This window comes from Rattus norvegicus, chromosome 12, assembly GCF_036323735.1.
Source record: "Rattus norvegicus strain BN/NHsdMcwi chromosome 12, GRCr8, whole genome shotgun sequence".
NCBI lineage: Eukaryota > Metazoa > Chordata > Mammalia > Rodentia > Muridae > Rattus > Rattus norvegicus.
The window spans coordinates 18,463,887-18,478,582 of NC_086030.1; the positions used below are offsets into that span (position 1 = coordinate 18,463,887).

The following is a 14,696-nucleotide window of genomic DNA, read 5'->3' on the forward strand; positions in this document are numbered from 1 at the left end:
CTCCTTTAAAAATCAATAGTTTTCTCTTCAATTATATCTGCTTGGCTGTATAACCCACCCATTGAGGTTACTTTTTAAAATTCAATGACCATAATTTTCACTTATAGAAATCCTACTTGGTTCTTTCCCAAATCTGTGTGATCACTTCTAATCTGTTCTTTCATCATGGTCTGGTTTTATCTCCAGTAAGTTCAAATAAAGTCATCTCTTTCACGGGCCCCACCATCCCTACCCCTTGAAATACAATATTTTATTTGTAACATGTGCCAGCTCTCTTTCATGTCCTTGTGCGGCTGGGACATGCCTGTATTGCAAGCTCATCTTTATCATGAGTGTCCTTTGCAAGAGTCATGGCTTTTCATTCACTCTACAAGTCTATTTCTCACTCTGGCGGACTCCATGGTTTTCCATAGTTCTAGACCATATTTCGTACTAATTTCTTGATGTAAGAGTTATACACACACACACACACACACACACACACACACACACACACACACACGCTAAATTTGACACATACCCCAGTTGTAAGTTTCAGATTTTTTTTTTCTTTTTTTTTCGGGGCTGGGGACCGAACCCAGGGCCTTGCGCTCGCTAGGCAAGCGCTCTACCGCTGAGCTAAATCCCCAACCCCAGTAAGTTTCAGATTTTAAGAGACTTTTTTTCTCCTAATTGTCACAACCCCCAGAAGACAGCAAGTTTCTGTGTACTTTCTCAAACTAAAAGGCTAGGTTTTTCAGTCTCATAACAGAACAGCATACCCCATGAAGGTTTAATGTCAAGGGCTTCAATTCCACTTTCCAACATTATACAAACTCCAGACCAAATCTTTAGCTCTTTTAGAAAACACCCTATCACCTTCACTACTCCAAGTCCTTAGGCCCTGTCCCAGGATTGAAACCAACAGACCTCAAACTCCTTAGCACTGCCCTAGTACAAAGTTTTCTTCACATTTCTGGCACCTGGGAATTCCATGGTCATTCAGGGTAAGAATGTGTTTGATTGTTTTGGTCATATTTTGTCCTCAACTCTGTATTCACAGCAGGGTAGGGATTTGAGGTCTCTACATCAGCTCTGGTGGTAATGTTTCTGATACATTATAGTCACAAAATATAAAACTGAAGTAATATTAGAGAATTGTGATGATACTTCTCATTTAACCAGATGACAGCAACCCATATTTCCTTCCAGGTCTTGAGATTCCAAACTTAGAAGGAAAAGAAAGTATTTCCAAGGCATTATCAGATCATCTCATCACTATGCACTCCAAATACCCAACGGTTTTTCCTGGAGATTGTCCACAGTAAGAAAACATACCCAACTCTACTTGGTCCCAGTACATTCATTCTACAATCTGATGTGTCCTTTTAGAATCCAGCAATACTGTCCTTGAAAAGATCACCATTTCCCATCAAATCAGCAAAGCCAGGAGCCTTTTTTTTCTTTTCCTTTTTATCAGTCACATCTCTACAGTAAAAATATTCCAAATGTTCTATGCCAGTACCACTCCCCTGTCAGCTGTTTGTTATTTCTATATTATCTCATCAGTTCCTATCACCACACTCTTTCCCCCCTTGCAATTCATCTGGTAAACCACAGCAAGGCTACTATTAGTGTAATGGCTCTTTAGTCATTTCAATTGTTCACACTGCCACTTTGCACTACAGTGACTCATTAATCCTCAATACTATGGGGGCAGGGAGTGGATAAAGTGTGATTCCTGTCTACTGACATGTCAATAGCAACAGCAATGCCTAACACTTACTGACTGGATGCTATGCACCAGGTAAGATCTTAACACCTTAGATCACAACAACTAATCCTCACAACATCTGTATGAAACAGGTAAAATTAATAAACAATTCTTCAAGGCAACAAAACACAGTTCAAAGATGATTAAGGACTTGGAGATGGCTCAGTGGACAAGGTGTTTCCTGCACAAAGTGTTAAGGGCTGAGTTTGTTTTTAAAATGGAAAAAAGCCGAGTGTGGTGGCATGCACCTACAATCCTTGTGCAGGGGAAGTGGATCCAGCTCAGTGGTCAATGAGTCTAGTTGACTTGGGAAGCTCCAATTGGTTCGGTGAGTGACCATTTCAAAAAAGAAATGGAAAGTATTCGAAGAAGACGCTCATTATTGACAATATTGACCTCTGGTCTCCACAGGCATGTGTGCACACACACTCACAGGGAGGAACATGTATATAGGTAAACACACTTTGCAGGCTAGTCTTATGTCAACTTTACTGTAGAAAGCCTGTGGGCATTTTCTTAATCAGTGATTGATGTGGGAGGGCCCAGCCCACTGTGGATGATGCCACCCCTGGGCTGGTGTTCTTGGGTACTTGGGGACATGGTATTTTGCCACAGCAATAAAAACCCTAACATACAGACACACAGACACAGACACACACACACACACACACACACACACACACACACACACACACAGATTAAACAGCCCACCCAAGGAAGCACGGCTACCAAGTAGTTGAGTCAGTTTTTGTTTCTGCCAAGGCCATCCTCCTAAGCAATACGCTAGTGTCTCCACAAACAGCTACACCCAGAGCTTAGGCGCCCCCTCTGATTCAGAGCTTAGTTCTGAACAGCTGTCCAGAAGCTTCAGGGAACTCCACACTAACGTGTTCAAAACTCGGATCATGACCACCCTGCCCAAGCAAGGGTCCAAGCTCAGGGAAAACCATGCTCATGAGCTAATCTTAGAAAGAGGCCTGATGTAGCCTGTGACACTTCCTCATTCACACACCAATATGCTATCCAGCTCTTTGTGCCCCTAAATCCTAAACCAGCCTCACATCTCCAATACTCTAGGCCCAATCCACTACTTCCTTCCACCTCTACTGTCCCTGTTTCTCGATCGTCTCTAGGCATCAGTCTAGTTTCTTCCGTCTAGTCTTAGGTTCGAAATAAACTGGAATGCTCTATTTCCCTTGAGATAATAATCCAAAATACAAACCTAACCCTAGCAAAAGAATGCTTGTGGGTAACCCCAACTGAGCAGGTTGAAGCAAACGATCTGCAAGTCCTAGGCGAGCCTAGGCTACATAGCAAGACCCCTCTGTCTCTGCCTCTGTCTGTCTGTCACTATCTGTGTCTCTGTCTCTCTTTCTCCTCTCTTTCTCACTCTTTCTCTCACACTCACACACACACTCACACTCACATACACACACACTCACACACACACTCACACATACACACTCACACTCACACACACACACTCATACACAGACTCACACACACACGAGAGAAAACAGAGGATGGTATTTGATGGTGCAGGTGTATCTGTGTATTGCTATGACTCCAGAGCCTCCTATGTTCCAGCATTATTCCTGAGCACTCACTCCTGAAGCAAAGGTGAGCCCTTGATATACCCAAGTGTCGAGGTGGCACCCTGCTAGGTACTTGTGACTTCCTTGGATTCTTCCAATAAAATCTCCCTTTTTTTTTCCTGAAGAAATTCAGGCTGAGTTTCTAGTTTGCACACAGGAGACTTCCCTAAGAAAAAGACTCCAAAAGAACCAAGATGACAGTTAAATGGAGGGTAAGGGGGATAAGCCTCTGAGGCAGATACAAAACATATTCTACTTAAAACAAAAGTACCATCATCCAGCAAATACATAAATATGCTCGATGTTTATAATCTCACGACCTCCTTTCAAAGGTGTTACAGAAAATGCTTTAGGGTAAAGCCATGTTTGTTTATCTGTTTAATGTTCTGCAAAAATTATCACTGCTTACACTGAGAGCTATGGAAACGCTGAATAAAAATATGGAGCCGAAGCATGGACCACACAACGACAGAAACAAACTATCAGGTTACATCCCTGGAAGCTCATGGACTTAGGAACGGTTGATAACATACGCTCACGTAAAGTAAATAAAAATCTTTTTCTAGTGGCATGGTACCGCTATTCGGCTTGCCGATTATGATCTTACATTGCCAGGTATTATCAATTCATGATGTTCTTAGTCCAAAAATGTAAATATAAGTATACTGAGAGATGGTGTGCCAAAGAATTAAAAAGTAAAGCCGTGGAAACAACTGCGTCCTATATCAACACCTTTTCTGTTGCCATCTGGTGGTTCATGTATAAATTCAATGCCACCAGGCATTTTATGGAAGAGCTTAGTCAGGAAGAATGTCAGTCTCTCCAGCATCACACCGACCAACTGGAGAGTTAAGCTACAACCATCAAGCTCCATTTTGAAAACTGGCCCTTTCTCACAAGGAAACCATGAATATACACAAAATAGCTCAAGAGAATGCCATTCTCAGCTTAGATTGACCAGTTATACCTGCGTCATACACAGTCCCTTCCTACCCCAAACCTGACAAGTATGCCTAGATTCAGTAGCTAAATTACTACCACTGATTACTATCTGGGGTAACTAAGTGCTGACGTTCCCAGAACTCATCCATTCTCTGGTTACTACTAGTATTTTTATTGTTATTTTACAAAGGCCATTCATCTTCCTAAAATTAAGCTTCCAAATATCCCATGGTAAAGAATCAGGTATAGAGAGTGCACACAGAACGTTCTGAGAGAGAGAAAAGGCAACAAAACACTGTGCCTGAGGACAATTTTGCCCATAATAATTACTTCCATAGTTTGCTGTGGCTAAAAAAGCACACATCCTCCAAACGCAGCCTTATCCATTTTAAAACAATATTTTTTTAAACACAGCAAAAATCTAGCTGGTGAATTGGCTCAACAGGTAAAAGTATATAAGACTGACAACCTATTTCCCATTCCTGGGAGTTGTTTTCTGGCCTTCCTCCACAGGTAGGCTGGCCATGAACATGCTACCACATGTGCTCAGAGGTATGCGTACATATGGACATGCACTCATATATGTGTGTGCATGTGTATGTGCACATACACACATTAATAATAATAATAATAATAATAATAATATAATAATAAATTTTTAAAACCAGTAAAATAAATATATTGCAGAAGGGCTAGAGAGATGGCTCAGAGGTTAAGGGCACTTGCTGCTCTTCCAGAGGAACGGGAATCAATTCCTAGCACCCATGTCAGGAGGATCACAACCCCCTGTACTTCAAACTCCAAAGAATGCAGTGCCCTCTTCTGACCTCCAAGGGCACATAAACACACATGTCGTTCATACAGATATAAATATGCATACAAACACTACTACTTTTTTTAAAGTTCTGCAGAATCCATAGTCTTAACAAATGTTCAACAAGCTAATTTCCACAGATCAGCCAATTAATGAATTTACTTGACTGACAAGTCAGTTGTCAAAAAACTTGAATTATTTAATTGATAGCTATTAACTTCTTTGGACACTGTATATCAATGGAGTGGCAGCTAATCGTGTAAAAAGTGAAAAATTATTCTAGACCTAATTTTGAGTAATTTTTAAATTACTGATGGTCACTGTCCAGTAAATCTAAACATCCTCATGGCCATCATTATTCCATCTCTGTTTAAATTCCTCTCTGCATTAATTGCCACCAGATTTAGATTAGTCATGCTCTTTCTTCTTCCAGCCATTTAGATAAATAAATGTCTCCTACTTTAAGAATATTTATTTCTCCAAACTTCAGGCTTACACTGATAAATTACAGCACTAATTTGTTTTACAGAACCTAAAAGTTTGAGCATGAACCATTTTCAAGCTGTAGTAAATCCATCACGTGTTAGACAGCAGCACCTACAGAGAAAGATCACATTGCGCCAGTTGTCTTCGACACTATATATATACCCTGACAATGGTAAAATGAAAGGGAGCAGTTCCTACAAGCTAAGACATATGGAGTTACAGAACCCCAGACAGCAGGCACACTCAGAGACTCTAGAGACAGAGTGAAAGGATATCAACACAGAAGAGAAGGGAATCAGAGCAAAACAATTCCAAGCATCTACTTACTCACCAGTCTAAGATCCACCACCACCACCACCACCTTTTACAGGTAAAAAAATCCTCAGGAGAAGCTAACAGACTTGCTCACACTGCCAGATGGCTTCAGAATGAGATAAAAGCCAGGGCTACAGACACTCAGCCCAACACTTTTTCTACCTGCCTCAGCCATGTTTCTAGGAAAGCTTTAGAGAAATTATTCACATTCCCAGAATGCTCACAGGAGATGGGGCCAAGCTGATGCCATAGTCTCTGGCTTTAGAACTGCTTGTCAGGGGGCCAAACCTTGCACCTACTAGAATAGCAAAGGTATAAACATCTAGCAATGTTTCCTTGAGTTGTTTCCATGTTGCTACTGCTGCTGCTGTTTTGTTTCCAGATAGTGGGAGGAGAAAACAGTGTTAATGTAATGAAGCTGTAAAATTAATCATTTCTCCAGAAGGCCTCGGGTGTGACACCTGTAAGCAGCAGGAAGGTGTCTATCAAAGAGGGACAGACTTCTGCATTTCAGAGATCCACTGAAAAACTTATCAGCAATGATTTATATGTGCCACCATGGATGGCAAGAGGTGCCAAAGCAACGCCTCTAGCTGAGAAAATACATTCTCGCCCCAGTATTAAGATTACAAATATTTACACTCTTACTAAAAGAGATGCAAAACTTGGGGGTAATTCCTAACGTCTTGTAGAAATGCTGACATCAAATTAATCACATTAGAGCAAACTATATGAAATTAGAATGCCCATATGCATCGCTGCTTACAAGGAGTATTTAACCAAGTAATAACATGTATATTAAAATTTTGTTTTTAAATAGTCCCTCGATGATCTATGGTACACACCTTTTGAACTATTTTTGTAACCACCCTCAGCTTCACTTGACTGCCAAGTACAGGACTCACGGGGTCCTCTCTCTCTCTCAATACTGCTTTGTTCTTAGAAAATCCTAAGTCAGAACCTACACAAATCTCAGTGTTTCTCCTCACCCTGGGACCATCCCACAGTCTAATTTTAGTGAGTAGATCTCACTAACCTGACCTCTGAGGAACCCAGAACAAGGTGAGAAAGAGGAGGCAGAAAGGCACCATACAACCTAAAACCCCAGTCCCCTGTGACAACAAAGACACCAGGACTCCTAGAATGGAAACATAAAATGTAATTAACTGCAAAGCTTGTATCACTTAGACACCAGCCTCATTCACAGACTCCACTTTGTCTGAAGCCAGGATTCAGGATCCAGGACTTCCCAGCTGGGTACAGTCCCAGCAGGAGGCTGAACTTAACTGTTTGTTGTTAGAGAACACACATGCTACAGCACAGCACTAGCCAAAGGATCTATGTACACTCTCTCTACATCTATAAGCCTTAAATTCGATGTACTTTAAAGTAGAAAAAAAGCATGTTTCCAAATGTCCTCCAAGAAATGGCATGCTCACTCCTAATGGCCCACCTGGGGGTGGCAGCACACTGCCCACTCACCTGAAGTTCAAATTATAGTATTAGAAAGAAAAATGGATGGGGTGAGAGAATATACCAAAGTGACATCCATTTTATTAAAAGACAGGGTTTGGGTACACAGAAGACGGTATGCACACTTCTTTTCTCCGCCCTCCAAATTCTCTAAAGTGACTTTCATTGGTTCATGGTCATGGCTGTGATGTAAGACTGAAAGTCACAGACAGGTCAGTGCATACAATATTTAGAGTTTCACTCGCCATCTTTCTGCACCATGGTTCAGACTGCTTTCTACTTTCTTTTCTCCTTCCAACGGCACAGGCTACAGAGAGACCCAAGCTATGCTCATAGATACTGGACCATGCCTTTCTCTCAGGCTTTCATCCTGGAGCCTTGAGAAAATCAGTAAAAAAAAAGAACAAAGTGCTACCTTCTCTCAAGTGTTTCTGGGACTTGTGAGATGGCTCAGTGGGCAAGGGAGCTTACCACAAACCCGATGACCAGAGGTCAATACCTAGAAGCCTTATGGAGAAAGGAGAGAACTCACAAGTTGTCCTCTGACATCCACACTAGTGCTGTATAGTACATGTACAGACACACTCACACACAAATGTTTAAGGAGGCTGTGTGAAGAATAAACATCCTTGGTGCTTGGTTCATAAACAAACATTAAAGGAGAGCTACAGGTGGTAGCATGCAGACTGCATAGAAGGGGGTTTACCTGATCAAGTTAACTAGTGGCCCTCTGTTAGATGTGCAGTCTAGGAAGATTTGATTGAGTGTCTGAGCACTAAGTAAAAACCTCTAGTAAAGCAAGGTGGTCTGGAACCCAAGTTCCAGTTCAAATTCAAACTACAGAATTGAGGGACCAGGTCAGAGGGTAAGAAGAAGAGAGAAACACAAAGCACATCTGGACTAATGGAGGACAATGGGAGCTCAAAGGGAGGCTAGACTTGCAGTGACCTCAATTAACAATGTTTTGTTATTTCTCCATCAAACAAGTGGCAGAAAGGATAATTAGCAGACCTCGCCCGCAGCTGGGAAATGTCATGAGGGAAGTGGCTCAGACCACAGGAAAACAGGGTAACAGTGCCAGTGAATTCAGGAAGATTGTGGGATTAGCAACACAAGGATAGAAAAAATAGAATATGGGAATCTCACATGCAAAGCCCTTTTATAAAAATATTGTGTATGCTTTTTTTTTTCCTGAGTGAATACCTGTGCACCACATGTGTGCAGTGCCCTCTGAGGCCAGAAGAGGGCATCAGATCTCCTGGAACTGGAGTAAAAGCACCACCATGTGTGCTTTAACCACTGAGCCATGTCTCCAGCACAAGGAACCTTTTAAAATGTATTCTAAGACCTGGCAGGTCTGAGGTGAAGCCTACACAACTGTATTCTTTAATTCCATTAGTGATAAACTGGGTATGGTATCATAAGTATTGTAGAATCGCAGAACTCAAGCTATAGAAGCCAGAGGATCAGAAGTTCAAAGTCATCCTTAGCTACACAGTGAGTTTGTTTGGGGAGCCTGGGTCACAGGAAACTCCATCACATAAATAAATGTCACCAGTGATTCTAATACAGCCCTGGGAGAAGCTCAAGTCAGGAGCTAAACAATTTCATTATCAAGGAACACAATATAAGCTAAAAGGGCTGATTAGAAAATGAGCCCAGGACCCATGAACAAACACAGGTTCCAGGTCCGTAGAAGCCACATGGATCTGAGGACTTGGGGACAAGAGTAAAGGAAGAATGGAGTGACACAGAACAGCAGTTCCCAAACATAACTAATCATCAAAATCAACTGGGGAGTCTTGAAATCCTACTGTTTAGTTCAAACTTCAAGTCAAGGAAGCCCAGTAGTAAGATCCTGACTCAAAACTCCAGGAGGATCTAGTGTGCAGCCAAGTTTGTGAAACACTGGGTTGGAGAAGTTTCCGGAAAGTCAGCTGGTAACTGGAGTGAGACAACAAAACAATGTAGCCAGGGACTGTTAATTGACAGTGCACACAAGAGAATCACCTGAAAAGCACTTGGTGGCTCACAGAGAATCAGCTTGTCCTGCATTCTCGAAAACGTTCCACTTGATGCTGATCCATACCAGTGTTTGAGAAGAGCAGATCCGAGAGACTGGAAGTAACATTTTATTTTGAGATGGGGTCTCTCACAGAGACCAAAGCTTAGAAATTCTGCTAACCTGATTGGACAAGCCTCTTCAGGGGATCTGCCTGCTTCTGTCCTACCCCTCCTATACTGCTAGCCCAGGATACCCTGTCCCCATCATACATCCCTTGCCTCAGAAGCCCCCTTTCTGAACCATACTTGGTGCGCAGCATAAAGAAAGCATGCATTGCCACCTGCCTTCCAGAAGTAACAACTTGACTCTTTAGAAATCCAGATAAGTCCTGAACAATTAAACACACACCGATAAGCAGAATAAGGAAATTCCATTTTCATGCACAGGGGAAGAAACTGCAGTATACACTGAAGTTACACTCACAAGATCCAAACCTGGTGCTTCACAGTCTAGCCAGAAATATATTTTCTATTTGTAACTTTGGCCGCACATACATAACTTTTAGTAATTATGTAGGCCTCATCATCTGCTATAGAAATCAGGACCAAACCAACCCATAGGATGTATCCTAAGAGGAAAAGCCTACAGAGGAATTAGGAACAGCCTCAGATAGATGAACAGTATCAATATGGCATTATGACAGTTCCAACTTAGTGGTAACTGTTCCATGCAAAATGTTACATTTTGTCTGATAAGATTCTAGAGAACGCATTCCTGTGCATATGACCAACTCATCATCCCATCAGAAATCTCCACAGCGGCACCGGAATTTTCATTTTCAAGATACATGAGGTTTTGTCAAACGGTGACATCTCCTCTGTAATATGAATTTCCAATACGATATAAAAGATGATGGATATATTACACATTTCACATAGCACAAAGAACAGAAACCTGCCGATGAATTTAAAATTTGTGACAACCTATTTGAAATTTTACATTACAAGATCTGCATACTTTCTTGCACCATATAAATGTAAAATGGGTACCTGTGTTTTTACTAGCAAGAAGGAATTAAAAGATTTTCTCCCCTTGAAAAGGCTATTGCCTTAGTACATGCATGGATAAAAATTAATGATTCCACTAACATTGCAACTGTGAAAGGACAATTCCTTACACAGCCTGCAAGTTGCAGCTGACAAACTCAGATATACTTGGAAACAAGGGCTCTAAGTGGTCTTTCCCACAGCTCAAAGTGGTTTGCCCATCTTCACGTGTACAGGTGATTGTCAAGTGATGTCACTTTTATTTTTAGGAAAAGAAACTGAACTCCATCTCTGAAGGTCATCCTAAATGATCTCAATTTCTTCACTTGAACCTGGCCTCTCTGACAACCTACAGATTCTATTTTACACAACCAGTAAACGCTTTTCCTCCCGGATAATATCCTTAGGTAAGAAGCGGCATCCAAAAAAAGTGTAATGAATATGTTGGATGTGGAGGGGTTAAAATAACCAGAAACACTGATTTGTTTCCATATAGAGAACATGAAAGGGGGCATTTATCAAAACCTACTGGGAAAAGGGCTGTCACTCATAACATTAGATTAAGCTTGAATAAGAATATTAAGTTATTAGGTACTTGGTAAGCTATCTCACTGGGATTTTGAAGTCAGATTTTTAAGTACTTACATTTAAATCATTGTTTTTCTTACCACACATAACTCATCAGCACATATAACAGAACACAACTATTCATAATTTAAGTGTAATAGTCCTGTTCCCTGCAATCTCCAAATACCCAGTGCCTTACTGTGGTAAGATTCCAGGATACGAGCAATGAACTCCGAAGATAATTTTTCTAAACTACCAAGTGCAAACCAGGCTCGCTAATCTGTTTTAAAGACTCCATCAAAAGTCATGTTAACAGGATTATGCCCGATTTTTTGTTGTTGGTGGTGGTGGTGGTTCGTTTTTTTGTTTTTTGTTTTTTTGGGTTTTTTTTTGTTTGTTTGTTTGTTTTTGTTTTTTAGACCAGCGACCTCCCTGGGCAAGAGGAAGCTGACTAGCACATGCATGCTTCAGGTTTTAGCAGGGGAAATCCAGATTTAGGAGGGAAAGCTCTTTCGGGAGAGATTCCATCTCCATTTGCAAAAGGTCACCTAGAAACGCCAGATCCTCTTTCCTTCTTTTAGAGAACACCTCCGTATTCCAAACAGAAGCGAAAGGAAGGAGAAAAGCAAAGCCGGAAGGCAAAGCTGTGGGCTCTCAAAGTTTTGCTCCCCAGAGAACAAGGCACCCACTTGGGGTGAAGCATCAGTGCTGGGGGTTGGGGGCAGCCCTGATGAGAGGGAGGGAAAGAGCGGCTGGTGGTGACTGGCACTTGATATTTGAAGTCCACCGCGGATGTCACTCATCGTTAACAAGACTCTGTGGTGCAGACTCAGATATGAATCAGCTCATGTTTAATCAGTGCAATAGGACGCGCTGGGCGTTCTTTGAAGCCACAGTGGCTTAGGGCTCAACTTTAAAGGTTCTTCCAGTGCTCCGATAAAATAAAAAAGAAAAAGGGAAAAAAAGAAAGAAAAGAAAATGCAATACACCATACACAGGGCGCATTCTCCAGCTTCTCAGCTACTCGGTGCCTGCGCTCCGATTGCAGCGCAGATTAGAGACACACCGCATTAACCCCTTAACTGCCTCCAGACCTAGCGACCTCATTCCTGACCTGGTGATTCAGAGAGTAAGGAACCTCAAATGCTTGCCAAATTCCAATCACGCCAAGGGTAACCCACAACCCGGAGGTGACTCCACACCACAAACACAAAGTCAACCTTAGGGGAATCCACCCCAGGTGGCACGCACCCCAAGAGTCCACCCCAAAGGTGTTCATTCCAAACAACACTCATCTATAGAGTCCATCCAAGGTGTGCGCAACCAGAGTCCACGTCAGGGTAGTCTACTCCAGTAGTATGCATCCCAGTGTACACCCCAAAGATATCTCTCCCTAGCCCACTCCAGACTGAACATACCCCATAGGATCCACCCCAGGACTGTCAACCCTAAAGTCCACCAGGGATGTGTACTTGTATAATCTAGGAGATAACCACTCAAACAGTCCACCCCAGGAGTATGCACTCTAGAATTTCACACCCCCAAGGGCCTAGCCCAGATGTGTCCATCTATAAAGTCCACCCCTGGGATGTACATTTCTAACAGTCTATCACAGGTAATACCCGCTTCAAGACTCCATCCCAAGAGTGTGCACCCCCACAGCTCAGCCTAGGGGTGTGCATCCATAGGTCACCCCAGAGATATCACCCCAAGACTGTACAACTCTATACCTCAGCCCTGAGATATCTACCTGCAAAGCCATCTTAGTGACGTCCACTCATAATATAGTTCACCCCAAAGGTGTCACCCCAAGACTGTGCAGCCCTAAAACTCAGTACAAAGGTACTCATAAACATTACCCATCCCAGATGGTGCCCACAAAGTATACCCCAAGATTGTGCACCCCTCAAGCCCAGCCCGTAGGTGTCCACCTGCAAAGTCACCTCAGAGATATCCATTCATAATACAGACCAAGTGGCGCCCCCAAAATCCACCCAAAGGTGTCACCCAAGATTGCGTACCCCTAAACATCAGTCTAGAGGTATACCACTTGCAAAGTCACCTCAGGGATTTCCACTCATATTATAGTACATCCCAAAAGGCGTGACCCTAAGACTACGCAGCTCTGAAACTCAGCCCAGAAGTGCCCACTCACAACATAGCCTATCCCAGCTAGTACCCACAAAGTACACCGCGGGGTGTCACCCCAAGATTGTGCACTCCTGAAGCCCAGCCCATTGGGGTCCACTTGCAAAGTCACCTCAGAGATGTCCATTCATACTATAGACCAGGTGGCTCCCCCAAAGTCCACCCCCAGGGTGTCACCCGGGGGACGCCGGCTTCAGGAGCCCACCCCGGGATTGCGCACCCCTAAAGCCCACCCACGGAGGCACCCATAAAGTCCACCTCCGGGTGTCACCGCGTTCAGGCCCGCACCTACCTTGCGCCAGCGCCCGCAGCAAGTGCAGCTGGAGCAACAGCAGTGCCCACCACCCGCGGCCCGGCCTCAACTTTGCCGACCGCCGGCCCGCGCCCGGCCCGGGGGTCCTGGGTGCTGCGCGCAGCCCGGGGCGCTCGGGGTCGCAGTGGTGACCAGTCCGGCTTCTCCGCGGCCGCCCGGGCCCCGCGCGCTCAGGGGGCGCCGCGCCTCCGCCGCCCGCCACCGAGGGCCGGGCGCGGGCCATGCCGCGGAGCCGCCACCCCCGGGCGCCGCGGGACGGGCAGGGAGGCGGGAGCGCGCAGACCCGCTGAGGCAGCGGCGAGCTCCGAGGGGCGGCGTCCGGGCTCCGGTGAACAGCGAGCCGGGCCGAGGAGAAGTTGTCAGCGAGCGGGGAAATGCTCGGCACGTCGTCCCCGCTCCTCGCAGCCGTGCAGCGCCGGCCCCGCAGCGCTCTCTGAGGGGAGCTGAGCAGAACGCCTCTGCCGCCGCCTCTGCCGCCGCCGCCCCCGCCCGGCGCTGAGGAGAAAGTGCGCCCGCCCGCGCGCCGGCTCTCGCCTCGGCCGCCGCGACCGCCGCGCCCCATTCACAGCCCGGCCGCACGCGCCGCCCGCGCCCGCCGCCCGCCTCTGATTGGCCGAGCCTGGCGACTCTCGCGCCTGGGACCCGCCCCCACGGCGCTCGCTTGTTTTCAAACTCGCCGCGCCCGCCCGCTTGCAATTTCGTGCCGGGGCCCAGAGCGACTTCCCGCGCCCGCTGCGCCCCCTAGGGACCCGCGGCGAAGATTGCAGTCGGCGCGCCGTCTCGGCACGCGCTTCCCCGGCGGGCTTGTCTGCGGGGCGTGCTCAGGCCGGGCGGTGCCTGCTCTTTGCCCGGAGCCCCCTCGGGGCTGAGCAACGCGCCCCGTGGGTGGGATGGCACCAGGTGCCGAGGCTCCCTGGCCCCGCAGTTCCAGCTGAACCTGAGGGATTCCGGAACGGAGGGCTAGTGGGCACACCCCTCCATGAGTCCCGGGAACCTCCCTGCTTTCCAGTCAGGGACTCTGATGCTGGGGTGGTTCCGAGCCAAGTTGCTGTCACTGCAAAGGAGAAAGGCGCGCGATCGAGTTTCCAATTCCCAGCAACCGGAGGCACCGTGGGGCGCAAACATTCAACCTAGTCTGAGGAGTGGACATGGCTTTGGAAGAGGCGTCCAAGGTCATGCGTGGCCAGCAGGACCACAGCACAGGGTACTTCCCACTGTGCGTGGGAAGATCTGGAGGAA

General features: G+C 45.3%; 1 protein-coding gene across 2 annotated transcripts in view; it reads right to left on the minus strand.

Annotated features, from left to right (window-relative positions):
* Sdk1 (sidekick cell adhesion molecule 1) overlaps positions 1–14,028 on the minus strand; it is a 986,485-nt gene extending 972,457 nt beyond the window's left edge. For both annotated transcript variants that reach the window (XM_063271861.1, XM_039089863.2), the window contains exon 1: positions 13,437–14,028. In XM_063271861.1, the coding sequence (XP_063127931.1) occupies positions 13,437–14,019 (583 nt within the window). In that variant the 5' untranslated portion in view covers positions 14,020–14,028. The remainder of the gene's footprint in view (positions 1–13,436) is intronic.
* Positions 14,029–14,696: the final 668 nt, after the last annotated feature.